This window comes from Penicillium crustosum (assembly GCF_028827405.1).
Source record: "Penicillium crustosum strain IBT 35664 chromosome Unknown utg000004l_segment0_segment0, whole genome shotgun sequence".
Taxonomy (NCBI): Eukaryota; Fungi; Ascomycota; class Eurotiomycetes; order Eurotiales; family Aspergillaceae; genus Penicillium; species Penicillium crustosum.
In genome coordinates this window covers 1,286,466-1,310,722 of record NW_026623125.1, presented here as the reverse complement: position 1 = coordinate 1,310,722, position 24,257 = coordinate 1,286,466, and the positions used below count along the sequence as shown (strand labels likewise).

The following is a 24,257-nucleotide window of genomic DNA, read 5'->3' as shown; positions in this document are numbered from 1 at the left end:
GCGAAGCGAGGCGCAAAGCGAAGAGTTATAGGAGGGGTCAGGGCGTAACGTGTAGAGCCACAGCATCAATCATGGGATTTTCCATTATCGATAACAAAGGTATCACTCGTTCCTTCTTCTCTGGCTCTCTGGACAGTTGCAGAATATTTCTTTCCGGCAATGAGCCACCAAGCAAGTTCAATGCTTAGGAACCCCCCCCACAACAACGCAGGTATAGTTCATGTTCGATACTGGATGATGGTTAGCACAATGCTCATGTGAACCCCAAGGAACGATCTCAAGTTGCAATACATACCGGTTACAGGCATCTGGTACGGGAACGAGAAAAAGACAATTGCGAAAAGCAGCCAAGACACAGAGATGACGTTCACTGCCATGCCTATGGTTTGGCCCATGAAGAATGGGCCACGGTGCATGGTCCGGCGGAATAAGAGCACATTTGTAAGAATAGGCACAAGGTAAGCCAGGTTGTTGATTGTCCTGTATGCATGTCAGTTTTAACTTTTTTCACTCTGCTCTATAGTATCCGGAACACATACACAGCGGAGCTCATCATTGAATTGAACGCCGTGGTCGATCCCAAGTATATGCAGCCAAGGAGGGCGACAATTACAGTAACGCAGAGCTGTGCGTTGAACGGAGAGCCCAGTTTAGGATTAACGCGCGCCCATATTTTCGACAAAGGCAAACCATCATCGCGGGAAAAGGCCCAAAATACACGCCCAGTACCTATCTATGTCAGACCAAGCGTCATATTCAATACAAAATAACCAACACTCACTCAACTGCGAACCGATGACGCAAGGCCCAAGGGCAATCCATACCATGAACACCAGGCCGAAGGCTCCACCTCTTGTAGAGGTTGCCTGCCAGAAGAGTTCGGCGAGAGGAAGTCCAGTATGTGTGTCAGCCAAGCTGTCATAGTTCTGAACTGAAAACATGAGGCTCAGAAGATATGACAGGCCGGTTACAAAGGCAATTGATAGAGTTATAGCTGTTGATGGGTACAGTTAGCCTTGACTGTGAATGCAAGCAAAACTATAACCGAACGAACCTAGACCCAAGGGAGCATTTCTTCCTGGCTATGAACCCTTGGTTAGCACAATGCACATGCCTGTTTGGCTATAATCCGCTTCAACTTACATTGGGCATTTCCTCTGTGATGTGCTACATGGTATGGTCAGTAGCTGCGTTGACCTGTGCGCTTTGGAAATGGGTATAACTGACTGAGATCCCATCTAGACCTCCAAGTGAGTACATTGGATTCACAAGGCCTGTGATGAAGCAGATAACATTGTTGTCCCAGCCTGTTTCATTGATCCAGGTACGAAACACGAACTTGCTGTCATTGTGAAGCGGTGCCTTGGCGGCGACGACAACCATGGTGATAAACCAAGCCAATTGGAGGTATACCACTGACAGCCATTAGCTATTGAACCAGGCAGGAAGAAAAGCCTACCCACATGAGAACTTGTTGATTGTTGGAATGAACCGATTGCCGAACATGACCACACCCGCAGTGAGGATATTAAGGATTTGATATGCAACAAAAGTCATCCATGGTTGAACCACCAGACCATCATGGTAAAAAGCAATCAGAGCCATGGCGGTTGTGGCATAGATCAAATTGGTTGATGCAGTTGTGAAGATCCCTATGCTTCATCAGCTGCATGCCAAGACTTTTGAGGTCGCGCCAACTCACATCCGAATACAGTGCACCAGCCTGTGGCAAAGCTGAGCAAACTGTTATATTTTTTGGGAGCAATTGCCGCAATCCAATGATACATGCCTCCTTCCGTTGGATAGGCGGATACAAATTCTGCCAGTGAAGCGCCGACGAAGGACTGCAGGATAAAAACGAGGATGAAGCCATATATAACTGAAACCTGGTTATTTGCCGGCTTGTTTGCGATCCATATGGAGTGGAAACTCACGGGCGCCAGGACCACCTGCATTAATTGCAGTTATTAAGCCCAAGCCGAGGCCTATTATTGTGTGAGTCTGGTGTTGAGCGATAGTATGAACCGAACTGACCTGTCCACGAAATAGTACAATTCGCCGCCAGCCCGATCAAACTCCACAGAGAGAAATGTCGATCTAATTCCTGTTTATGCCCTGTATGACGGTCAATACCATATCCCCCAATACCATGGAATCGGAAAAATACCCATCTGGGCCAACCGAAGCTCATCCTCGTTTTGAACCTGGATAACCGCTGTCCCTTTTCCATCTCCAACGCCCCTGACCGGCGCAGAGGCAGATATAATCTCAGGGCCGCTCATAATGGACATCAATAGTGTATCGCTCACGGTACGAGGTGAGTTTCAATGAGAAGAGAGGAGAAAAAAGGGATTCACGTGGATAATAAATCCCGCGCAATGCCTTAACTACAATCATGTTACCTCGTGATGATCCCCCAGGTGTTATCTCGACGCGGGAAAACCGAAAGAATCACCGGGTTTACCGACAAGATAGCCGGGAAAGGCGACGTATGAGCGTGTCTCATTGCGCCAAGACGCGGCCGCGCCCCGCCGGCGATCAGGAGCTTCGCCGGTGCAAAACGTGGGGATAGCTGGAATCTGCTCGCATGTCTGATTTATGCACCGGCTGTTGCAACCCCGATGCTTGGCAAAGTATAAGCTTGCGCTAAAAAAATTGGAGAAGATAACCAAACTTGGATGAACGGATTGATGAATGAGATTGTATGAGAAATGGAGAAGAAGTGGATATTTAGGTAGGGGGGAGGCTTGCGTAGGTCATTCGAGCACCCTCGGTGGCTAGAGAACGACATCATATTTTAGGCGACGATATCATCTGAAGACGGTCCTCAATTAAGTCCCCTGCACCAATTATCTGAGGTATGTGGAAGTGACCAATGCTGTAACTCACATGGAAAAACAGGAACTGGGCCATTGCTTGCTAGTGCCTTTCATTAAATAGATGGTTCCATGCGGGATTTCTTTGGGTTTTGGGCAAGATTGAGTGCCGAGGGGTGGTCGCGACGACATAACCAGCGACATCATCGACGACTAATATGAGGTCGTTCATTGGTCGACGCACGATCCACGACCCACGACGCACAACGCACCCGCCGGCGACACCATGTATAAGCGACGATGCCATCTGAAAGACACATTTGTGGCCTTCCCTTGGTCGCTCTGCATAATGTGTATGCAGAGAATGGATTTGGAGTTGTTTGCCGAGTTTTCTCACTCGACCAAAAGCCTTACAGTTGCAGCAGTCGAGGACATTTCTGACCTTTTCAATATTTTATACGCTGGAAACTAGGTAGCATGGAAGTATAGGAACTACAACTGACAGATTTTGTCAATGTATATACACATAGTACTTGATAAAATCCAGCAAACAGGTATACAGCAATTAAACAGCAATTAAACCACAATTAAATAAGGTACATACATATGCCGGTGGCAGTTCGGACTCCAGTTTCTTGGCTGATCACTAGGAAAGGCGATGTATGTTGTATATGGAGGCATTCATGTTTATCATGCAGGCTGGGCGTATTCCGGATGGTTTTTGATAGGGTATTTAAACCTCCAAGTATTTTACAAATAAGAATAACTTTTACTTTTACCCCGACTACTCCACTACAACGAAAAAAAGATGTGCGGATCGCCAAGAATGAAATTCCATTCTATGACTTGAGTTTGTGATCAGCAAATCGATCAGATGGGAAATTGGCCAATTGGCGATCATTTAGGGTTGGCTCTGGTTTCACCAGAACCATGGGCGAGTATCCAAAGAAAAAAATTGCGGATCGGCCTCGTGGGCTCGCGATTTAATTATGAATGATCTTACTTCTTTTTCTTTTCCTTTTTTTGGGACATGAAAAGGGTTGAGCACAACCCGATCTCGATTCCGATCGCTCGCTGCAAATAGTCAGGTCAGGCCGCCATGGAACCGCCATGCATCCCAGATAATCGTCCTTACAAGAGACATTCCGCCATGTCTTCTACGCTCACTATGGTCGAGCTAGATAACATTGGCGCACATTTGAAACCTTGCGCCCGGAATTCTTCGCGTTCGCATTCCCTAGGGCAGGTATACGAACCGCTAGCCTTTGGCCAGCCGGCTATTGGAAGACCATATATGGGACCGCAAGAGCGCCCAATGCCTAGACTTAATACCAATGGTATTTGTAATGGCGCATATGATAGGGAGCAGCTTGTTCGCAAACTCTCTGTCGACCAAGAATCAGTCGCAGATTCAACCGCGACTCTAGATTTAGGTTACCACGCCATGGACCAGCGGCCACGGCATGAAAAGCACTTCTCGACATCAACAGGCCATCAGAAATTTGACCAGCGATCTCTCAGTACCCTCTCTGTGGACCAACAGTCTGTCGGAAGCCAATCGCTAGGTCACCATTCTATAAGTGGGCCACCGGGTGGCTATCTCGCGTAAGGCCCAAGGCTCCATCCCAATCGCCAAGATTCCTCGCTAACAATGCAGATCACTTACTTCATTTACCCGTGGTCTACACTCGTCTGCCTCGAACAGATCGCTACAAGGCAACTTTGTTACCACTGAACTCCCGGTTCTTCAGCAGACGCATCATAACGAGGGTTTTGAACAATTTAACTCTGCCACTGAAGAAAATGAGGAAGCTTCTTTTGATCTGGTTGCTCCATACAAGGGCGATATTGCACCAGAGCGTACCCTAGAGCAACAGGCAGACCTCATGTTCTGTTCGGACCATATGCTAGCGATTCTGAGCAATCAACGTTACCTCGCGCGCTTTCGCGAGTTCCTCGCCCAGGAGCGTCCTGGTTCATTTTCTACCCTGACGTATTATCTGAATGCTTCCAAGGCTCTCAAAGCAATTCAATATGCGAATGCACTCGTGCGTCTGGCTGTTGATGTACCTACATCCGGCATTCAAACAGCAGAGCACCCCGTAGGTCCGGCTACAAATATTGCCCTTGAACAGCGCGTACAGGCAGCGCTGGACGCTCTGACTGCCGAGGAATTACCTGCTTTTATTGCTTCTACCTGTATCTCTATCACCGCCAAAGTGGTTGAGGAGCGTGTATGCGGCACCTTGCGGGATGAGTCCAAGGGAACGGCGGATGCACTGGGTGAGGTGTTCTGTCTTACCGATCCATCACGGCCAGATAACCCTATTATTTTTGCTTCGGGTGGTATGTATCTGTATACTTCATATTGTTCGTACGAGCTTGTCTGACATACACATCTAGAATTCCACCGTACCACACAATATGACATGGACTACGTCCTAGGACAGAACTGTCGATTCTTACAAGGATCAAAGACAAATCCCAATAGTGTTCAACGAATCCGAGAAGCACTTAAAGCCGGGAGACACCACTCCGAGCTTTTCCTAAACTAGTAAATACCTTCAAACCATTTCACTCTCCAAGGCTAATTCGGAGAAAAAAAAACAGCCGACGGGATGGTTCACCGTTCATGAACCTCCTCCAAATTGCTCCGCTATGCGATAGCCGCGGTAAAATCTGCTACTTCCTCGGCGCTCAAATCGACGTCTCTGGTCTCATAATGGAAGGCGCTCAAATGGAATCCTTCCGAAACCTACAAACACAAAAGGAGAAAATAGGGACGGGCGGCCAAATAATCAAAGAATCAAAAAGCGAGTTCCAAGAACTGAGTGAACTGCTCAGTCCACGCGAGCTACAGAACGTACGCGAGCACGGCGGAAACCTCTTCCAACCGATCATCAATGCACATCCGAACCACCGTTTATTCCTTCAAGACTCGGACACCGAGAGCGAGATCTACTCTCCACCCCAGGAGTCACAGAACCCCACACCCAGCCCAGCTCCGAGTCTATCCTTGACCGGTGTCTACAAAAAGGTATGGCCTTCATTCTCTCTAGACCCAGATATATATCTCGAAAAACGAAAAACTAATGAAAATTCAACCAGTACCTCCTGGTCCGTCCCTACCCGTCTTTCCGAATCATCTTCACTTCCCCCTCCCTCCAAATCCCAGGCATGCTCCAATCCTCATTCTTAAACCGCATCGGCGAGACCGGTGCAAAGCGAGATAATATAGTCAACGCCATGATCGCTGGGAGAAGCGTCACAGCACGTATTAAGTGGATGACCAAATTCACTAACCATGGCCGTCATCGATGGATACACTGTACCCCGTTGCTAGCGAATAATGGTCTGATCGGTGTCTGGATGGTTGTTGTTATTGATGATGATGACGAAAGTTCGGTTAGGTGGCAGGGTAATTGGCCGACTGTTATTAGATAATGTGTCCTGGCGTGTGTTTATATATGTATACTATAGTAATACATATTTTACTCTCTGTAGACCTCATGGGTGTTTCCGATGCCAATCTATTTGAGTTCCAACCAGGGTTGGAAGGCGCTAGACTTTATATAGATTAGTTCGTAGCTTTAATGGCCTGGTTGGTTTCCCAATTGGGCCAGAGGTAACTGCCGAGGTGCGATCGTTTTACATGTATGTACTTGACACACCTCCAGATATTGTTTGAAATGGAATGAACAAGGAGCACAAATTACGCGACACCCCGATATCGGCTGATAGAGTGAGAGCGAACATAAATCGGGCCAACCGATCAGATACCGTGTGGTGTTTTCGGACAACCCGACAGGCGCCACTATCACGAGAATCGAGTAGGACACCCCGACGCTAAGCATGTAGTGCGATGTCATCGGCTGCGCCATCCCCGATAGCCGAGAACGAAATGAAACCCCGATATGGCTGGCTTCAATTACGCTGGTGGGATTGGGGCAACCTCAAGAATATTAAAGAAGGCCAGTTGAATCATTGGGCCTGTTTTAATCATAAAACAACATCATTCCTTTCCCAATTGAGTCACTACAACCTACAGGCCAGCCCCTCACACTTGGTCACCATGTCTCCCAACGGACAAGCATACTTGGTCAACCCCGATGCTGCAGAGGGTGCCACGCGATTCCCTCAAGCTCGCCTTGCACCCCTATCCAACCACCGCACCATCTACATATCCGGCACAGCTTGCTGCCGCCCTGATGGAACCTGGCCCGGTGTCACTGAGAATCCGGACGGAAAGCCCACTCTCGATATTCGCAAGCAAACGGCGGCGGTCCTCGAGAATATCGACAATATTATTAAGGGAGCAACAGACGGAAAGGGCGGCATTCACAACCTCATTGACGCTGTCGTGTACATTCTGGACATGGAGAGCCAATACGCTGGTATGAATGAGGAGTGGAATAAGGTTTTTAAGACCCGGGATAGTGCACCGGCTAGAGCCACTATTGGTGTCAGGGAGCTTCCTGACCCGAGAATGATTGTTGAGGTCAAGGCTGTTGCGGTTGTCGATGTCTAGATGAGGAAGGACAAAGAGAAATCATATTGTTGAGGGGTGGCTGCCTTTGGCCTGCCACTCCCGTTTGTGCTAGATAGATCTTTTGTCTCTCTCTTTCATGGTTATATATGAAAGACCGTTTGTCCCATAATCCTTGTCATCACATGCTTAACGATTCCGTACGGTGTACATATTGGTGCGTTGCTGTTCTTGGTGTGTTCGTACTTGGGATATGCATGGGAGGTATAAATTGTGTCATCATCACAGTCTACATAATGTGTTATGAATGGTGATCATACTCGGCCTCCAGATTAGCTTCCGTGCTTTACATACCTAGTTAGAGGGTCAAGCGAAACCCGGTCCACAAGTTCCCACATCGGACGTTCCGACAGTTCATATCCCCCGAGGAAGCACCAAAGCCAATCTATATAAGCCAACTTTATTCGTACATTCTACCCTCTTGGGAGAAATTTACTACTTCCTATTATGCCAGCATGTCTGGACATATACCCAAGCACTATCAAATCAATAACTTCACTTTCGAGGATGGGACCGGTCCGACGTCAATCCAACTAGCATTCTTAGATATCAATCCAACTGCGGACAAGGTAGCTCTTGTTATAACCTGTTTCCGAGGCCGACTTCCGGCTACCTTGAACTTCAGTCAAGGCGCCCTCAAGGCCCACAGGGTCATTGTGGTGGCATTGTTTGGGAATGGCGAATCTTCAAGTCCATCCAATATGACGAACTTCCCTCAATCGCCGAACTACACAGATTGCGTCCGTGCACAACACCAATTGATCAGTTCACATCTCAACATCGAAGTTATTGATGTGGTGGTTGGCTTCTCCATGGGGGGTCAGTGCTCGTACTACTGGACACTGATGTACCCCGAGTTGGTTCGGAATGCGGTCATCATCTGCTCTTCGGCCCGTACCAGCCGTCACAACTACCAGTTCCTTGAGGGACCAAAGGCTGCGCTGGAATATGCTGCCGATTACCGGAAGGGAGATAGTAATGCACCATCTTCTTCAAAGCCGCTAGGCGCGCTGCGGGCCTTTGGTAAAGCATACTCGGCGTGGTTGACAAGCCCCGAGTGGTTTGAGAAGGAGATGTACAAGTCTTTGGGACACGAGACATTGAGTGATTGGGATAAGGAGGTGGCCGGAACAAACTATCACAATTGGCATCCTGACGACTTGCTCGTGATGCTTGGCATGTGGCAGAGAGGAGATGTGACTTTGATCTCGGGAGATGAATCTATACAAGAAGCGTTATCACGGATCAAGGCGCGTGTTCTGGTTATGCCGTGTTCGACAGATCAGTACTTCCGTTGGGAGGCATCTGAAAAGGAGTCTCGTGTTATTCCCCATTCTACATTCAAGGTTATACCATCTGCATGGGGCCACCTGGCTGGGTTAGGTTGTAACGCAGCAGACATAGACTTTATGGATCAGGCGATAGCTGAGTTTCTGAGGGGGTAATAAATACTATGTTTATGCGAGGTGTATCTTAGTGGAGCGGGAGAGGAAGAGAGGGAGTGCAATGCGACTGGTATTCGCTATCGACTGAGAACTAGTAAAAATAAGAGAGAGAAGGTGTAAATTATCTACAAACTAGCTGCAGATGCTGTCTCCATGGGAGACCTGGGGCCACACAATAACAAGACCTATTTGCTATCATCCACCTTGCTCTAAAATAACTCTCGTCCCCGTTCAAACAAAGCTGCAGCCTCAATGAGCTTCTCATCAGCCCAGCGCCTTGTCACAATCTGCATGCCTACAGGCAGCGGGACATCCGGATGACCTTCGGCTGTGGAGAAACCGCAAGGAACATTCAAAGCGGGATGGCCAGTGACATTAAAAGGACAAGTATTGCTGGTCAAGCCAACGGCGACACCAAGTCTATCCAACACTGAGGCCTGTCTTCCATCTGGGCCATTTGCATTTGGGTGCGGCATCGCTACTGTCGGCGCACAAGGCGTGACAATGATATCAACATTCTCGAGAGCAGAATCGTAGGCGGCTCTGAGCGCAAAGACCATGCGATGGGCCTTGGCCTCCAGCCCTGCTTTAGATGACTCCCTCGCCAACTTCTCGCTCAGCATAATGTTGACTACAGCTGGGTTGGTGGATGTCAACGTGTCGTAGGTTTCCTGGGAGGGAGGCCATTTGATCTGCGCGTGCGGTGACAGGAAGGAAAGGTGACCGGAGGGGTTTCCCTGGCACAGATAACTGGACATGGATGGCCTAGTTGCTGCTGTCCAGATTACAGGACCTTGCTGGTGCATTGGAATAGACACTTCAATGACACTGGCCCCGACAACTTCAAAGTATCGAGTTGCTGTCTGGTAGACGATATCTCGCACGTCTGGAGCAACCCCGGGCATGTGGAAAGATTCCTTTAGCAGACCAATCCTCAGCTTGTGACCCGGTTTTGATGTAGAGTTGATTTCTTGCCTCGCCTTGAGCAGGAGTTCTTGGTAAGGTTTTACCTGATGTACCAAAGGAGTTTCAGGGGTCATCCGTGGGTCATAACCATCGTAGCCTGCCATGACCTCCAACAGCACAGCGATATCTTCAAGCGTGGCCGCCAGCGGGCCCAGGTGGTCAATCATGGGCGACATGGAACCCGCGCCAGTGTAGGGGACTAAACCGAAGGTGGGCTTCAGCCCGTAGATGCCATTGTAAGAAGCCGGCATTCGTACGGACCCGGCCTGGTCGGTGCCAATAGCTAACTCCACAGTTTTGCCGCTTGATAAGTAGCCCCCGCTTGGTGTTAGGTGATGAGCCGCAACGAGCACTGCAGAGCCGCTGCTGCTTCCACCGGCCGTATAGTTATGCAATCTTGGATTATGGACTGGCCCTGTGGCCGAGGTGAAGGACAAGGGAGACGCACAAAAGCTTTCGCAAGTTGACGTGCCTTTGATGATCCCTCCGGCTCCGAGAATCCGCGACACTACGACTGCATCGATAGGGGAGATGGGGTACCCATTGCCGTCAGGAAATAGTGACTGGGGCAGGCCAAGGGTTGTCGGTAGCCCTGCAACAGATATGATATCCTTGACAGCAACGGTACGTCCACAAAGTAGTTTGCTAGCTGGCGCCGCAGATATTATATTACATCGGTGACTCCAACCGTTGAAGGGGTTGTCTTTCGATGCTGGCTTCCAAAAGGTGCGATCTTCAAGCGTCTTTTGAGGAAGAAAATCTGGCGCAATGTAGTCGGGCGCATTGTCGATGCTTCTCAGGACGGCCTCAAGCGACCTTAACAAAGTAAGGTAATCGTCGGCATCCTTGTCATACAGCGCCTCAACGTGAAGCTGGGCTGCGAAAGCCCGTAATTCCTTGTCGTGTATATTGGAGCTATCTTGATTCTTAGCCTTGAAATGATCCAAGTTCATGTAGAGTTGTTGCTTACCCTACACCATCGGAGATCGATACGATGGACATTGTGGTGATGACGTCCTCGGGCTCGGGGAAGACGTACAATATTTCAGAGTAGTATGGCTGCCATTCCAGTAACAGCGTGTAAGTATCTCTCACCGCCGTATCGTACCCTTTTGATTTCTCGACCGTGTCGGTCGATCCGACGGCGGTTGTCGTCGGGCAGGCCGGCTTCCCAGATATCGAGATATCCAGCACAGTCAGGGCGGGGTCACCTTTCTCTGGTATTAGATAGCGTTTTCGCTTTGCATTTTTATCATGTCATTTAGCGGTGCTTTCAGTCGACTGTTCATTCTTAATTTATATTTCTTTGGCCGTGGAACTACTAATGGCTTAGCTTTATTGAAGGCTGACTGGTATATATATATATTTTTCGATGTATTCCATTATATGCGCAATGTCATCGAATATTTCAAGTCTTGTTCAATGGCGAAAATACAGTCAAAGCAACATGAATGGATTCGTAGTAAGGCCAGGTGTGAAATAGCATATAATATGCAGATTTGGCCGATATCTTTCTATTTATTCCGTAAAATGTTTCCCTCGTGCCCTTTATCCCTTTATTCTTGACCATTGGCAAGTAGAATACGACCTCCGTCAACACAAAGTGATGTTCCATCCACGTACGCCTAGAGACGGCATAAGCATTGTTCTAGCACCTTGTAGTAAAACACAGTAACCTGCAACAAGACTGGATAGACTTACTCCCGCACGGCTGACGATGTATAAGATAGTCCCGGCAATATCGTCCTCGTTTCCTGCTCTCTTGGCTGGGACCTTGTCGAAAAGGGCACTGAAGAGGTTCCCTTCCTCCCCGACAGGGTTCATACAGCTTGGAACAACTGTATCAATCAGTGACCAGATTCATTCACGTGTGATATCATAGCGTTCTGCTTCACTCACATCCTGGGTTGATTCCCACCACTCGTACATAGAAGCGGCTGAACTTGGCTGCCAGCAGCTTGACTAAGTGATCAGTTGCTGCTTTGCTCGTTGCATAACTCGTCAGGTCTACATTTGTCACGTTGTGCATGCTTGCGCATGAACTAGTCATAACTACCACTCCACGGCCCTCGCTTCGGCCGAGCCGACCACCGGGTAATTCAAGTCGCGAGGCCGCTTCTAGTAATGGGAGAAAAGCAACGGAAAGAAAGTAGTGCGCTGTGGTGTTGACGCGGAAAGTGTCAGCCCAGTCTGAGTCTCGTGAGGACCACATGGAAGCCTGCAGCTCGGACAAAGACGCCTTCAGCACATTACATTGGACAGGTGGATCCCGTCTTATGCCCGCGTTGGAAATAAGCATGTCAACGTGCTTTTCCCTCTGGCCAACCTGAGTGGCGAGGTCTTGGATAGCTGCCTTGTCAGAAACATCGCAGGGGATTCTAGGGTTAACAGTTAGTAGCGTATTGGTGGTTTTATGCGTTGCGCTTATGATCATTCAAACTTACCCATATGCAGATCCCCCAACTTCCTTGCCAAGTTCATTGAGCTCCGCCACCCTTTGGTCAATGGGATCACTTGGTAAAGCAACGAGGTATACTTTGGCGCCGTTTGTCACAAGTCCCTGTTATGATAACGTCAGCTGTCAAAGGAAAACAGCATACATAATTCGGGATTGCAATATCAACTCAACATAAATGAACTTACTCTGGCAATCATAAAGCCAAGGCCACTGCTGCCTCCTGTCACAACTGCTACATACCCCTTCACCCCGAAAAGGCTATTCGTAACAAGAGAAGACATATCCACAAGATAATAAAACGAGTTTGTTATGATGGTGCTTTGTTGAACTACAGACGTAACGAAATGTGGCACTTGTGCTACTTTAACAGGCCTTTGCCAAGCGCTATAATCTCCGTCGGACCGGCCGACGAGTAACTAGCTCATCGGGGATCGGACTCTAGGGTACGGTAACCTCCTCAGGCTACTCTCAAGTGTAGTATTACGATGCGATCGCGGCTCGCCTAATCTCGTAACTTTACTCTCATAGGGGTACTAAGCAATTCAATATACGTCTTGGCTCGCTTCAAGTTGTTCGCATAAATAATGGCATTGTCTATAGCTATGTCCTGAAGCACATTTTGTACATTTCAAGGGTTCAGGGCCACACCAACGACGTCATTCAAAAACAGGATTACTCCTTGTAATGCTCTTTGGTCCTCTGCTCGGCGAGATCCAAGCACTGGGTCGTCATGGCCGTATCACGAGGAATTAGTTTGACCTTAAACTCCCTGGGAATGGCAACCAGCGCCGTCTTGAACTGGTTGTAGTCAACGTAGTCGGTGTTGGGAGGGTTTTCCTTGCTCGCTACAATCTTGTAGGACGATAGAATCCTTACTAATGCGGAGTACAAGAGACGAGAAGCAATGTACTGGCCCGAGCAAGCCCGAGAACCAGTGCCGAAGCTCAAGTGACCCAGGCCGCTACTTTCAGCCTCAGTAGGAGGGCTGAGTGACTTGAGCCACCGTTCAGGGTTAAAGCTTCCAGCGTCGGGTCCGAAATGATCGACATCTGTGGAGGTTAGTCTTGCATATAATAACCGAGATAGTGGGTTTTAGCGGCGGATCACTCACCATGGTTACCCGCTTGGGCGTTGATCAAGATCATAGTCTTAGGGGGAATGATAGCCCCATTCCAGTTGACCTCGGTGACTGTCTTTCGGGGAAGACTCATAGCGCTGACGGTGTAGTATCTGCCAGCCTCCTTAACAATGGCGTTGATGTAGGGAATTGTCTCCTCTTTAAAACATCCAGTCCAGGCATCTTGGATGTCAGGGTAGTGTCGCTTGATATCTTCGTAGGCCCGATCCTGCCATGCCTGTCCTTCTTCAGTTGACAGAGATCCAATGCACGAGGTCAAAGTTCCTGGAATAGTCTCAAACCCTCCAGAAACCAGAGACAGGCAAATTGAAGAGACTTCAACACCAGATAGCTTGGTCTCCTGGTCTTTGAGGATGGCAGCAGAAATGCAAGGCTTGTCTGTACCGTTCTTGATCATCTCACGGACCTTGTTTAAGAGGAGATCCAGATAGGTGTCGCGACGCTCCCGAAGCTCTTTTGAACGCGCGGTCTTCTCGTTGTTTGGAACGTATCGAAGGGCCGGGATGTAATCCTGTAGGTTCTCGGAGGCGCTGCGTAATAGGGAAATAGACGATCCCACGTGAAGAATCTCGCGTAGCAGATCGTCGTAGACAGCATCCATGCGAATACCGTAGCAGAGCGTCAGAGTTGTGTTTAGCGCATATCGCTGGATGTACGGCCGAATGTCAATCTCTATTTGACCGTCGCGACTGTCTTTTTTCATATCTCGCAGAATGCAGTAGCTCTCCAGGTCAAACATGGGGTAGTAGTTCCTCAAGGCAGGGCGACCCAGAGCGGTGCCGGCGGCCTTGCGTTTCTTTTTGCAAGACTCATCCCACGGCGAGGATCCAATGGTAAAGCCCTGGGTGCTGCTGATTACGCCGTGGAAGGTGTAAAGCTTGGGGCGGTCAATGACTGCATTCTGGTTGCCGAGGAGCATTTTCTTGCAGTCATCGAACGAGTTGACAACGACGGCTCTGGTGTTGCCTAGCTTGATCTGAAAGACAGAGTGGTTGTACTGGCGCCACCATTTTTCACAAACTGTAGCATGATCCTCGCCGAGCTTGAGAAGATGTCCAAACACGGGAACAGCGCCCGGGATTTCTGGCATGCCCTTGATGTGAGGAATGTCGGTAGCATACATAATCTGTCATTATTGTCAGCCAATGAACATTCAAATACCAGCACTGACTATCCCGAAAATTGACCCAAGGACAACTTACCGTGTAGAGTACGTAGGTAAGCAGCACCACCACCACTGCCGTCAAGACTGGCCCAGCATGTTCCTGTTCCTTCAGTTGGTACAATTGATATCCCAGCCAATTACTGCTTCCATGGACTTTGGAGTCCATATTGGATGGATATGGAAAGTGTCGAGTATAGTTGGAAGACTAGGAACAAAAGGGGATGTGTTCTAAATGTTGGCCGGTCGTCGAATGATTTATCCCTTAATCACCATCCAAATATATCCTCATGCGGCTAAAACGCTGCATCCCCCTCAGTTGAATTAATTAATTCGAAGATCTGTTGATAAGCGGGTGATCCGATACATTCTTTACCCCACCCAAGCTTATGGAGATATCACGGCGGCACTGCCGATGGGGTATGCACCTCAGGTATTCGTGTAACCTTGCGAAAGGTAGTGTTACATGAATCAGTAGATATCTGCCAAAAGGCTTTGATGACAGATATCAAGCTGTCACGACAAACACGATCGATTCTTTATCGGAAGTATTACCCAGTTGCCAAATGTGTTACAATGCAGTGGTGAATAAGCACAGAGTTGGAGTCAACGGTAGACAATTTAATGTTAATTTAATGTTAATAATAGCAAAAAGGCAACCCGGCGCACTACTAGGACAAATTTACATCATTTGACAGCGTTTGGAAAGCCTCCTATCGCATCGATAAAATTGTCGGGGTCTCCGATCACACCATCGGTGTCCCCGACGACCGATTATGGGTGAATCCAACACTTCTCGAGGCCACATGGGCCGTGCATGGGATCAGGTGGCTTGTATTGCAGTTAGTCATGGTCAATAAGGGCGGTCCAATCTGCGTCCGTAATCTATCCCCCATATAAGGTCTATTATGAGGCTATCGGAACTTGGGGTATGATGAACCCTTATAAGATAGTGTAAACCACCTAGCTATAGCTTCCAAATTACATCCCCTTTCTTATGAGCCATGGATAATATCCGATTATCATCAGACAAACACAACAATGGTAATGAAAAGGATGTCTACCAGACAACGTCGAGAGCAAACTCGTTTGATGTAGAGGAGCCGCTTCATCTGCAATCTACGAAACGAGATCTTAAAGCACGTCATGCGCTCTTCATTGCCTGGGGTGGCACCGTTGGGACTGGCCTTTTTATCACCACTGGCAAGACTCTTGCCACTGGTGGACCAGCGTTCCTCGTCGGGAGCTATGTCTTTATATCCATCTTGGTGTACTTCATTCTTACAAGTGTCATTGAGATGGCCACTTTCCTCCCCGTCCGTGGAGGTTCTATGAGCCGGTATGGCAGTCTCTTCGTCTCCAAGAGTCTCGGTTTTGCCATGGGTTGGCTCTACGTTTACTCTTTCGCTATCCTAGTTCCATTTGAACTTACGGCATGCGCTATCCTCATAGACTATTGGCAACCGGGTATCAACAGCGCAGTCTGGATCACTATTCTACTAGTCTTGCTGGTTGTCCTCAACCTTCTTCCAGTACGATTCTACGGTGAAGCGGAATTTATTTTCACTGGTGTCAAACTGGCCACCATCATCGGCCTGCTTATCCTTTCATTTATCTTGTTCTGGGGAGGAGGTCCTGACCGCAAAAGGCTCGGGTTCCACTATTGGAAAGATCCTGGTGCGGCAAACACATTGATCTTGGAAGGTGACGCTGGCAGACTTATTGCCGCTATCGCGACTGTCATCAGCAGTCTCTTGCCATTTACCCTTACACCAGAGATGGTGGTTGGAACAGCAGCAGAGATCAAAGACCCGATGAGAAATGTACCAAGAGTCGCGAAGCATTTCACCTGGCGCCTGGTTGTTCTTTTTTTTGGCAGTGTCATCGGTATCTCGGTCATCTGCCCTTCTAATGCTTCCTCTCTGACCAGTGGTAGCGATGCTGCATCCTCGCCGTGGGTTGCGGGCATCCGCCAAGCTGGGATACCTGGCTTAGACAGCGTCATAAACGCTGTAGCATTGATTGCAGCTTGGTCAACAGGTAATGCGTTCCTTTACCTATCAGGCCGATGTCTTCACTCCATGGCTATGGAGGGTAGTGCGCCTCGAATATTCCAACGCTGCACTGCAAAAGGAGTGCCCATATATGCTGTAGGAGCAACCTCCTGTGTCGCTCTCCTAGCATACATGACACTCAACTCTTCCTCGGCGACTGTCCTAAACTGGCTTTTGAACTTGGTTAACACTGGCGGGCTATTGTCCTGGGTCTGCTGTTCCATCACATATCTTCGCTTTCGAAAAGCGTGTGAGATTCAGCGAGTTCCCAAGTCACAGCTCACGCAGAGGTCTCCGCTACAGCCGTACGCATCTTGGATTACGCTCGTTGTGTTCAGCATCTTGACTCTTCTGAACGGTTTCACAGTATTTTTCCCGTCCCAATGGTCAACTGCTTCATTCATGTCAGCATACATTGGTTTGCCAGTGTTTTTGATCTTATATTTCGGTCACAGATTCGTGTATCGCAAAGATGCTTGGGCCATTCCGCCAGAGTTTGTGGACCTACGGCTGGACCCAGCAGAACTGGAATGATTGGTATTTTTATGTGTGTATATATATACAGGTTTTAAAAAGCAGTTTTTCATATATAATATTTGATAGTGATAACTTCTAACCTTGGAACCGTGGTCCCTGACAATACCCATGGATTATCCAATTATGTCCTGGGTAGCACACATAGTCGCCTCTATACTCGTAGACCTACTTGGAAACAGCCCGGAAATGTTTTCTACTTCTTGGTGTTCAGCAGCAAGAAGAGTTAATATTTCGCATAGACTGTACGAAAGAGTTTCTAACAAGTCAAGTTATATATTTAACACCGGGTTATATTTTCGGCCCGATAACATGAATAAATATCTTACATCTCTTCGCGAAGGATAATTATACACCAGTTTGAACTAGTAAACAGAAGATTCTAAACGGAGACTTTAGGCATACTAAATCTCTATCTATATATCCTACCCACGCAGCGGTATAGGTACTATGCGAGAAAACCCCCATTTCAGGTAATATTGATGCCTTATTGCCTGGTTTCATCAAATGTCTGCGTATTTTATTTTGTCAGATATGGTTATATTACCAATCTTAGAGGGATGATAAGCAGACGAGATACGTACACCCGTCGTTTTTCAATGCTTCCCTGCATAGTAGGTGTAACGTGATTCCGCGCTTGATCATCAAGATGATTGGTACAGTTCTTATCTCGAGCCGAGTAGGCTAACTGCTTGTAGCAAGTTCTTAGGCAACTTACATCGCAGTCAACCAACAGGGGCCCTTGGAATGGGATAATCGGGGAACCCCCCCAGATAAATGGGGGATAGTCCCGAATTGGATGCGGGGGCAATCAGGGAAGCGCGATAAAAGGGTACATAGCCCAGTACTCCAAATTCTGAACTTCTGACAATTTCCACCCAGCTGAGGGAGCCACAAGCAAATGTGGTAGAAACAAAAATAGTCGCGCTGCAGAGCGTCTCAACACCCCTTGCTCCTGCACACTCGTCACTTCTTCGCGACTTTGCTTATCTCCAATGGCGCGCGACAACGGCACAGGTCCCGCCGCGTCGATAGCGCAGTCTTCGGCCCCAGCAAGGGCCCGAGCTTCGTGCTCGCGATGCCATAAGAGGAAGAAGAGGTGCGACAGAATGTTGCCGTCATGCAAAAATTGCGGCTCGGCGCGGGTGAGATGTAGCTTCGAGGACGATGATCTCCAAACAGCCTCGTACCCCATAGTGTGAGTTGTCGCATGAGATCGAGACACTGGATGGCTTAGATCTCTCTCCCGGCCTCTCATCCTTGGCTTTGCAGAGTACCCCACACCCTCGAGTGGTTTCAAGTGGCTTCTAACATGCTCACAGGTATGTCCAGGGGCTAGAAGAGAGGTTGCGCCGTCTGGGTAGGTCTATGGCTGCCCAGGAGCGGGATACGCCGCAAGCCGCAGAGGCCACTCCGGTCTTGAATAACAATCACCTCTATGAAGACTTTGAGATGCCCGAAATAGCAATGGTGGGCCAGGAGTGCATCCCTGAAGGTGTTTACGGAAGCCAAGTAGGAAACACATCCACCCTTGCCGACAGCGCCGAAGATCTGGTAGAAAGCCCCCTTGTGAACTCACGGCCCGCACCAGACCAAACCCCAACCTTTGGGCAGCAACTCACAGTGCTCTCGCTGGAGGCTACCGCTGAACGGCATTTGGGATCGACTACGGGACTCTCATTTGCAAACCTGACACAGATGATTCTACGTCGTTTGGCGCCAGACAAGGCGGACTTTGTATTCAATCGCCATCAGGATAACACTACAGAAATGGATCTCTTGGATCTCAGTTCTTCTTCAAACCCCTTTAACGACTCTTTCTTCCAAAGCTTGAATGAGTCCATCTCCCCCTATCCGCTACTTTTTGGTGACCTCCTCTTCACCGACTCTGCCTGGTCCGGCAACGCCATTGACTCCCTAGCCTGGCCAAGCGATGAGACACATGTGCGGCGGCTGGTAAATTTCTATTTTGCTCACTCCCATACCCTCTATCCCATCCTGGACCGCTCCGAGGTCATGGACACTCTTGAAAAGATCCATCAAAATCCTCAGAACTGGGCCACACAAACTCCCCTCCGCGCCTTCAGAATTTGGATGGTCCTAGCCATCGGCTCTACCGCTTACTCTTCTGTCACACTGACCGATGAATCGGAATCAATGTTGTTTTACAACAAGGCTCTGCAGTATTCCGAGCAAGCCTTAGGGGGTGACGAGATGGTAGGAAAACTTGCCGACAGCTTCATCGCTGACAAGAGCCCATCTGGTAAAATCCTAGCTGACGAGAGCCTAGTCTACCCTGGAAGCCATAATGCTCCAGGTTTCTTATTCATTTTTCAACCAACTAGGTCCCAGTAAGTGACAACCACTTGACCGATATTCTAAGCACTGACAAAATCAGACACATGGTTCCTGGTTGGCACAGCTGCTCGTCTGGCGTTGGGTATGGGGCTCCATGCGGCCTCGTCATATCGCAAATTTCCTCTTCATGTGCAACAAAGACGCAAACGAATTTTCTTTTCAATATACATGATGGATCGGTAGGTTTACACTATCACTTCTTCCCCACACTCTCGTATCCAGATTCAAGCGGCTAACCGCCCGCAACACTCAGCCTTGTTTCCATTACTTTAGGCCGACCGTTCGCACTTCACGACGATGACATAGATGTAACAGTGAGTCTGACCTTCGTGTCAATGAGTTGCAAAACTATCTTACGAAAAATGACTGACTGAGTGAACACAGCCCTTCGAGAATGTCGACGAAGAGTTTATACATGCGGAATCCATAAGCCCGCAGAACCCCCTTCAGCCATCACTGATGGCCGTTCCGCTGCACATTCTGTCGCTACGGAGAATTGCGGGCAAAATTTCGCGACAAGTCTACGGAAATGTTAAGAACGCAAATTTGACTTCGCCAGAACGTGAGGCTATAATAGCTTCCTTACACCAAGAACTTCTCGACTGGCGTCGGAGCATGCCCTTCCCGCTCCCAGACGTCAACGAAAGCGTGCCACATCTCAACACTACCTGGTATGACTTCAACTACTATACCCACCTGGCCATGATCTACAGACCATCACCGCTATTTCCCGTTTCAGATTTGAAGCGGATAAAAATGCTGGAGATGGCAGCGTCCATGTCGCTCCGCCAAGCGTTCAGTATGCATCAGCAACAACGATTTGCATATAACTGGTTGAATTTTCTCGCTCTCTTCACGGCAACTTTGTCACTAATCTATGCAATAACGGCTCAACCTGATGACCTTAGCACCGTCTTGAGAAACACGCGAGCTATCGCTGATCTCGACCTCGCAACACAGCTTTTCGAGACACTAGGACTCAAGTTTTTGGCAGCGAAGGAGATTCAGGGCATGATCGCCAAGATATCCCGGCGATATAAAGAGGTTCGCGCCTTGAATGATACAGAGCCCAATATGGGCTATTGACAGAAATCGGTGGTTCGATAATTTATGGTACAAACAGGCCTAGGATTCTAAAGCATCACTTCAGTGAGCGCCCGCAAAATCTCATCTTAATAAAGTTTGTCAAATCCACTTCATCCATCGCTGAGAAAAGGCACTAGCTCCTTAAAGATTCCCAATGATATATTGCTTTTTTCAAAGTAAAATCAGGATGCTAGCTAACTTCCATTTACGCTGTAGCTTGTTCGTCTCTTTTGTTTCTTTTGCCGTCGCAAAAAGGGCATTGGAGTATGGTGCTGAGTCCGTGTGAATACGAGTCCATCTCTCTATGCTTCTTTACTTCAAAAGGTTAATCTCTACTGCCTGGCCCAAACGTGTGTTTTAGACCAATGAGACCTGTTTAAAAAAATTAGCAATATAGTGAACCAATCATGGAGGCACAGAGAAACTCTATCCTTCTTGGAAATTAACGTGCGCCTAGGGTGTTTTCCCGCTAAGCTCGTGTTGAGGATTAACGGTGGGTAGTGGTGGGCCAGGGGTCGTATTTTGTGACTTAGCTTGGTCGATCCTTGGCGATCAAAGCATTCTGAAGTTGAAGATGCCAATTCTACATTATTATTACCTTAGACAATATTGGATCTATCGACAAGGTGTGTTAATTTGTCCAAATTGTGAACGTTGGTAGAAATCAGGTTGGGGGAGTTTAAGATCTTTACAAGGGACCCTAACCAAGATCATGATTTTATACGTTCAAAAGTCCGTGTTAGGCGGTTCATCTAAATACGAGATGGAGGCCAAAATAGGGGGATCTGCTGCATCTGATCTCAACGGTAATAGGTTCATCAGGGTCTTCCGTGCCCTATTTACTAAATTTTTACGTATCCATAATAACCTAAACACGATGAGGCTGAGTGAGTCTATGCGCAAATGCTTTAAGAGCTACCAGACCCCCTCTACCATATTCTAGTCTCTATCCTACCCTAGTCCTTCTTTATTTTCCTTCCTTCTCTTCATCGGAACAGTTTCTCGCGCCGAGGAACCCTCATCTGAATCATGCAATCAGCCGCAGGAGGTCCACGCCCATCACGGCTCACGAAATGGTGGCCCATCGGCTTCTTCATTGGCGCCATTATCTGCTTCATCATCGGCGGTGCCCTCGTGGGAACATGGACCTCCCACTCATATGACGACTGCTCTTATAGCAGCTCCTACTACAGCTCCTACTATTCCAGCTACTCTTGTGGCAGTACCAACATGGGCGAGTTCTATGGCGCCGTTGCTATGTTTGTGATTGGTGGCGTGCTCAAGCTCATTGCTTGGATTCTACTCATCATCTTCTGCGTCAAGCGCAGCCGCCACAGCCACCATACCGTCACATACGTGAACTCTCCTCCTGTCCAGCAAGTCCAGCAACCACAACCTTTCCAGCAGCCTTACGCAGCACCTCAACCTACATATGCTCCTCCACATCAGCCTGCTCAGTTCCATGGTTCCCCTGAGATGGTGAACTCATCTATCCCTGGTACACCTCCTCCGAACGATGCCAACGCAACGGGAAGTGCTGCCAAGTACTGTACCCAGTGCGGAACCATTGTTTCTAGCCGATTCTGCCCTCAATGTGGTTCCCAGGCCTGAAGTCTGATTAAATTTCCTTGAGAAGTTAATTTGACTCTTTTCAACGTTTGCATGTTGCGTATTCATGCATGGGAATGGGGAGCGGATCGTTGATCGAAATTGGAGATGGTGGAGGAGACGTTGCCCTGGGGAGTTGTTTGGGCTATGTTGGCTTTTAATTTCTAAATTATGCCATAACCGGATGGAATACACATCCACTTTGTAATTAAACTCGATTTATATCACAATTTCTAATTAAATATGAGGAAAGAACTGAAGCCAGTCAACAATCAGATATGTAGTCCAAGGTAACGATCTCAATTCCACCAATGTCTCAACAAGTACATATGTACGAGCAGTGCTATAGATGAATGGAATGGGGAAGATACTCCAAAACTCCCAACTCAAAGGTAGCTCTCTAAGGCTCGAATGGGGTTTCATGTAGATAAGTATTATCATCTTCGGTATAGGTCTGTTTCAGCTCAGTAGAACCCACAGAGTCGACAGTAGCAGTCCTGGTAGTAAATGGATTGATCAAAATTTCTTGTCCACCTCCGGAGCGATACCACCTCGCCATGCTCTTGAGAATCCAAAATGCAACAGTAGTACCTAGTAGAATAAGACTGGACACTCTCCATAGAATCTGCTCTGTATGGGTGGGAAATTGAAAATCCCCGCCGATTAGGTGAATTGACACATACGTCAAAGTGGCCAGACAGGCAAAAAGAACTCTCTGTCCAGGTCAACCACGGCAGCCGGCTATCTCCCATCCACGGGATGGGTCTTTCATAAAAGTTTGGATATTGAGGGCCCAGCTGGGTCGGAGATCATCGACGAAATCTAGCGGTGTTTGTCGATAAGCTCGTGCCGAAATAGGACTAGCTTCTTGGAGGACCTGTCCCATGGAGATGTTCATTTTTATTTGTACGGGATAGCAAACTTCCAGTGGTTTATGCAGCCAGCAGATACTTGTCATGAGAGTGCAGCCCGCGATTGCCACGGTAGATAGCTCAATAGTGGTCACGGCGAGACCATAGGCCGCTCGTCCAATACACTGCAGGATGAGATATGCAATTTATACACAGGTGATCAACTTTGCAATTGTATCCTGCTTAGACTTATGCCAGAGTTCTTCGTCCGAGACCTCTGGGACATTGATGTAACCTCTGGAGACAAGCCAGTGGACGTGCTTGGAGTTGATACGGAAAGCTCCGCCATCGGCTGGAACAAGCTCAAACCCACCCATGTTTTCGTATAACCCGTGTCTGTATGTCCATGTCGTGACACCAAGCGCGTGGAATGACTTGACCAAATCTCGAGCCGTTACAAGCTGTCCGGCAGCTGTGGTCAACACAAATTCGGGTCCCGCGATCGCAATCGCTATCCATAATAGCTTCCGTGCTTGATTTCGCCAGAAGCCCTCGTTGCGGGCTGGGCAATTTAAACAAAGGATTGTGTATGTGCATAGAAAGGTTGTACTAAGGCACCTCCATAAGATGTCCAATGTGCCTCTGCTGTTGGGTTGATCACTCCATCCGTTGATTCGGCCATTTGGCGAGGCAGCCAAGCTGGCGGTAATGAGGGTCTGACTCGTATTCGAGTTTACAGTCATCATGGACTGTATACAGGTTGAATTGGCAAACCTGCCAGTTCAAAGAAAGTGGAGGTAGAAGTATATAAGCTGTGGATCACATAGACACGGAAGGACGATCAGCACGCCTTGCCCTCTTATACATGTCTCAACAGAAGATAACCCAGTCGAAGTTGCACTGCTAAAATTGTTGATAAAACGCCTCGTCATCATTGCAAAATAAGTATATATATCACCGCTGGTGCGCTAATAAGCATGGCGCTGCTTGATGTAGACAACAACAAATTCTAAAACCAAGACATCAACAACCATAGTAATAATAAAAGATAGGGATAGTTGCGCGGTACTTCTCGAATGTTTCAAACCGAACAAATATAGAAGCTTTAGCGGATAGTTGCTTTTTTGTACGTCGCTTATCGGCGGTTTTGGAGGCTCATGTGGCCATGAATAGGTGAACGACAGCGAAGTCACTGCACAGTACTTTTAGTTCGCAGTCACTGGGTTTCAATCACA

General features: G+C 48.2%; 11 protein-coding genes across 11 annotated transcripts; 6 read left to right on the top strand and 5 right to left on the bottom strand.

Moving 5' to 3' along the window:
- Positions 1-177: 177 nt before the first annotated feature.
- On the bottom strand, positions 178-2,282 carry N7487_009553 (uncharacterized protein; the record flags this gene model as incomplete). Its single annotated transcript, XM_056877283.1, has 12 exons — positions 178-230; positions 296-480; positions 540-729; positions 782-994; positions 1,055-1,082; positions 1,144-1,167; positions 1,228-1,415; positions 1,464-1,652; positions 1,703-1,879; positions 1,935-1,985; positions 2,035-2,115; positions 2,168-2,282. The coding sequence occupies 12 exons, from the start codon at positions 2,280-2,282 to the stop codon at positions 178-180; spliced, it is 1,494 nt and encodes a 497-aa protein (XP_056725863.1).
- Positions 2,283-3,966: 1,684 nt separating this feature from the next.
- N7487_009552 (uncharacterized protein) lies at positions 3,967-6,260 on the top strand (the record flags this gene model as incomplete). The annotated part of the gene is made up of 5 exons (XM_056877282.1): positions 3,967-4,421; positions 4,474-5,162; positions 5,220-5,370; positions 5,427-5,853; positions 5,925-6,260. The coding sequence occupies 5 exons, from the start codon at positions 3,967-3,969 to the stop codon at positions 6,258-6,260; spliced, it is 2,058 nt and encodes a 685-aa protein (XP_056725862.1).
- A 628-nt stretch (positions 6,261-6,888) lies between these two features.
- Positions 6,889-7,344, top strand: N7487_009551 (RidA family protein; the record flags this gene model as incomplete). Its single annotated transcript, XM_056877281.1, has 1 exon — positions 6,889-7,344. The coding sequence occupies one exon, from the start codon at positions 6,889-6,891 to the stop codon at positions 7,342-7,344; it is 456 nt and encodes a 151-aa protein (XP_056725861.1).
- Positions 7,345-7,817: 473 nt separating this feature from the next.
- N7487_009550 (uncharacterized protein) lies at positions 7,818-8,807 on the top strand (the record flags this gene model as incomplete). Its single annotated transcript, XM_056877280.1, has 1 exon — positions 7,818-8,807. One exon carries the CDS (start codon positions 7,818-7,820, stop codon positions 8,805-8,807), a length of 990 nt encoding a protein of 329 aa, XP_056725860.1.
- Positions 8,808-9,016: 209 nt separating this feature from the next.
- On the bottom strand, positions 9,017-10,775 carry N7487_009549 (uncharacterized protein; the record flags this gene model as incomplete). The annotated part of the gene is made up of 2 exons (XM_056877279.1): positions 9,017-10,688; positions 10,744-10,775. 2 exons carry the CDS (start codon positions 10,773-10,775, stop codon positions 9,017-9,019), a joined length of 1,704 nt encoding a protein of 567 aa, XP_056725859.1.
- Positions 10,776-11,329: 554 nt separating this feature from the next.
- N7487_009548 (SDR family NAD(P)-dependent oxidoreductase) lies at positions 11,330-12,512 on the bottom strand (the record flags this gene model as incomplete). Its single annotated transcript, XM_056877278.1, has 5 exons — positions 11,330-11,398; positions 11,475-11,611; positions 11,673-12,151; positions 12,218-12,333; positions 12,417-12,512. The coding sequence occupies 5 exons, from the start codon at positions 12,510-12,512 to the stop codon at positions 11,330-11,332; spliced, it is 897 nt and encodes a 298-aa protein (XP_056725858.1).
- Positions 12,513-12,903: 391 nt separating this feature from the next.
- N7487_009547 (cytochrome P450) lies at positions 12,904-14,700 on the bottom strand (the record flags this gene model as incomplete). The annotated part of the gene is made up of 3 exons (XM_056877277.1): positions 12,904-13,280; positions 13,343-14,495; positions 14,572-14,700. The coding sequence occupies 3 exons, from the start codon at positions 14,698-14,700 to the stop codon at positions 12,904-12,906; spliced, it is 1,659 nt and encodes a 552-aa protein (XP_056725857.1).
- An 835-nt stretch (positions 14,701-15,535) lies between these two features.
- N7487_009546 (uncharacterized protein) lies at positions 15,536-17,119 on the top strand (the record flags this gene model as incomplete). The annotated part of the gene is made up of 1 exon (XM_056877276.1): positions 15,536-17,119. The coding sequence occupies one exon, from the start codon at positions 15,536-15,538 to the stop codon at positions 17,117-17,119; it is 1,584 nt and encodes a 527-aa protein (XP_056725856.1).
- Positions 17,120-18,003: 884 nt separating this feature from the next.
- N7487_009545 (uncharacterized protein) lies at positions 18,004-20,563 on the top strand (the record flags this gene model as incomplete). Its single annotated transcript, XM_056877275.1, has 5 exons — positions 18,004-18,317; positions 18,442-19,382; positions 19,518-19,656; positions 19,731-19,791; positions 19,862-20,563. Coding segments are annotated over 5 exons (2,157 nt in total), but the record flags the coding sequence as incomplete, so codon positions are not given.
- A 1,029-nt stretch (positions 20,564-21,592) lies between these two features.
- On the top strand, positions 21,593-22,174 carry N7487_009544 (uncharacterized protein; the record flags this gene model as incomplete). Its single annotated transcript, XM_056877274.1, has 1 exon — positions 21,593-22,174. The coding sequence occupies one exon, from the start codon at positions 21,593-21,595 to the stop codon at positions 22,172-22,174; it is 582 nt and encodes a 193-aa protein (XP_056725854.1).
- A 397-nt stretch (positions 22,175-22,571) lies between these two features.
- On the bottom strand, positions 22,572-23,765 carry N7487_009543 (uncharacterized protein; the record flags this gene model as incomplete). Its single annotated transcript, XM_056877273.1, has 3 exons — positions 22,572-22,801; positions 22,904-23,207; positions 23,235-23,765. 3 exons carry the CDS (start codon positions 23,763-23,765, stop codon positions 22,572-22,574), a joined length of 1,065 nt encoding a protein of 354 aa, XP_056725853.1.
- Between the last annotated feature and the right edge of the window lie 492 nt (positions 23,766-24,257).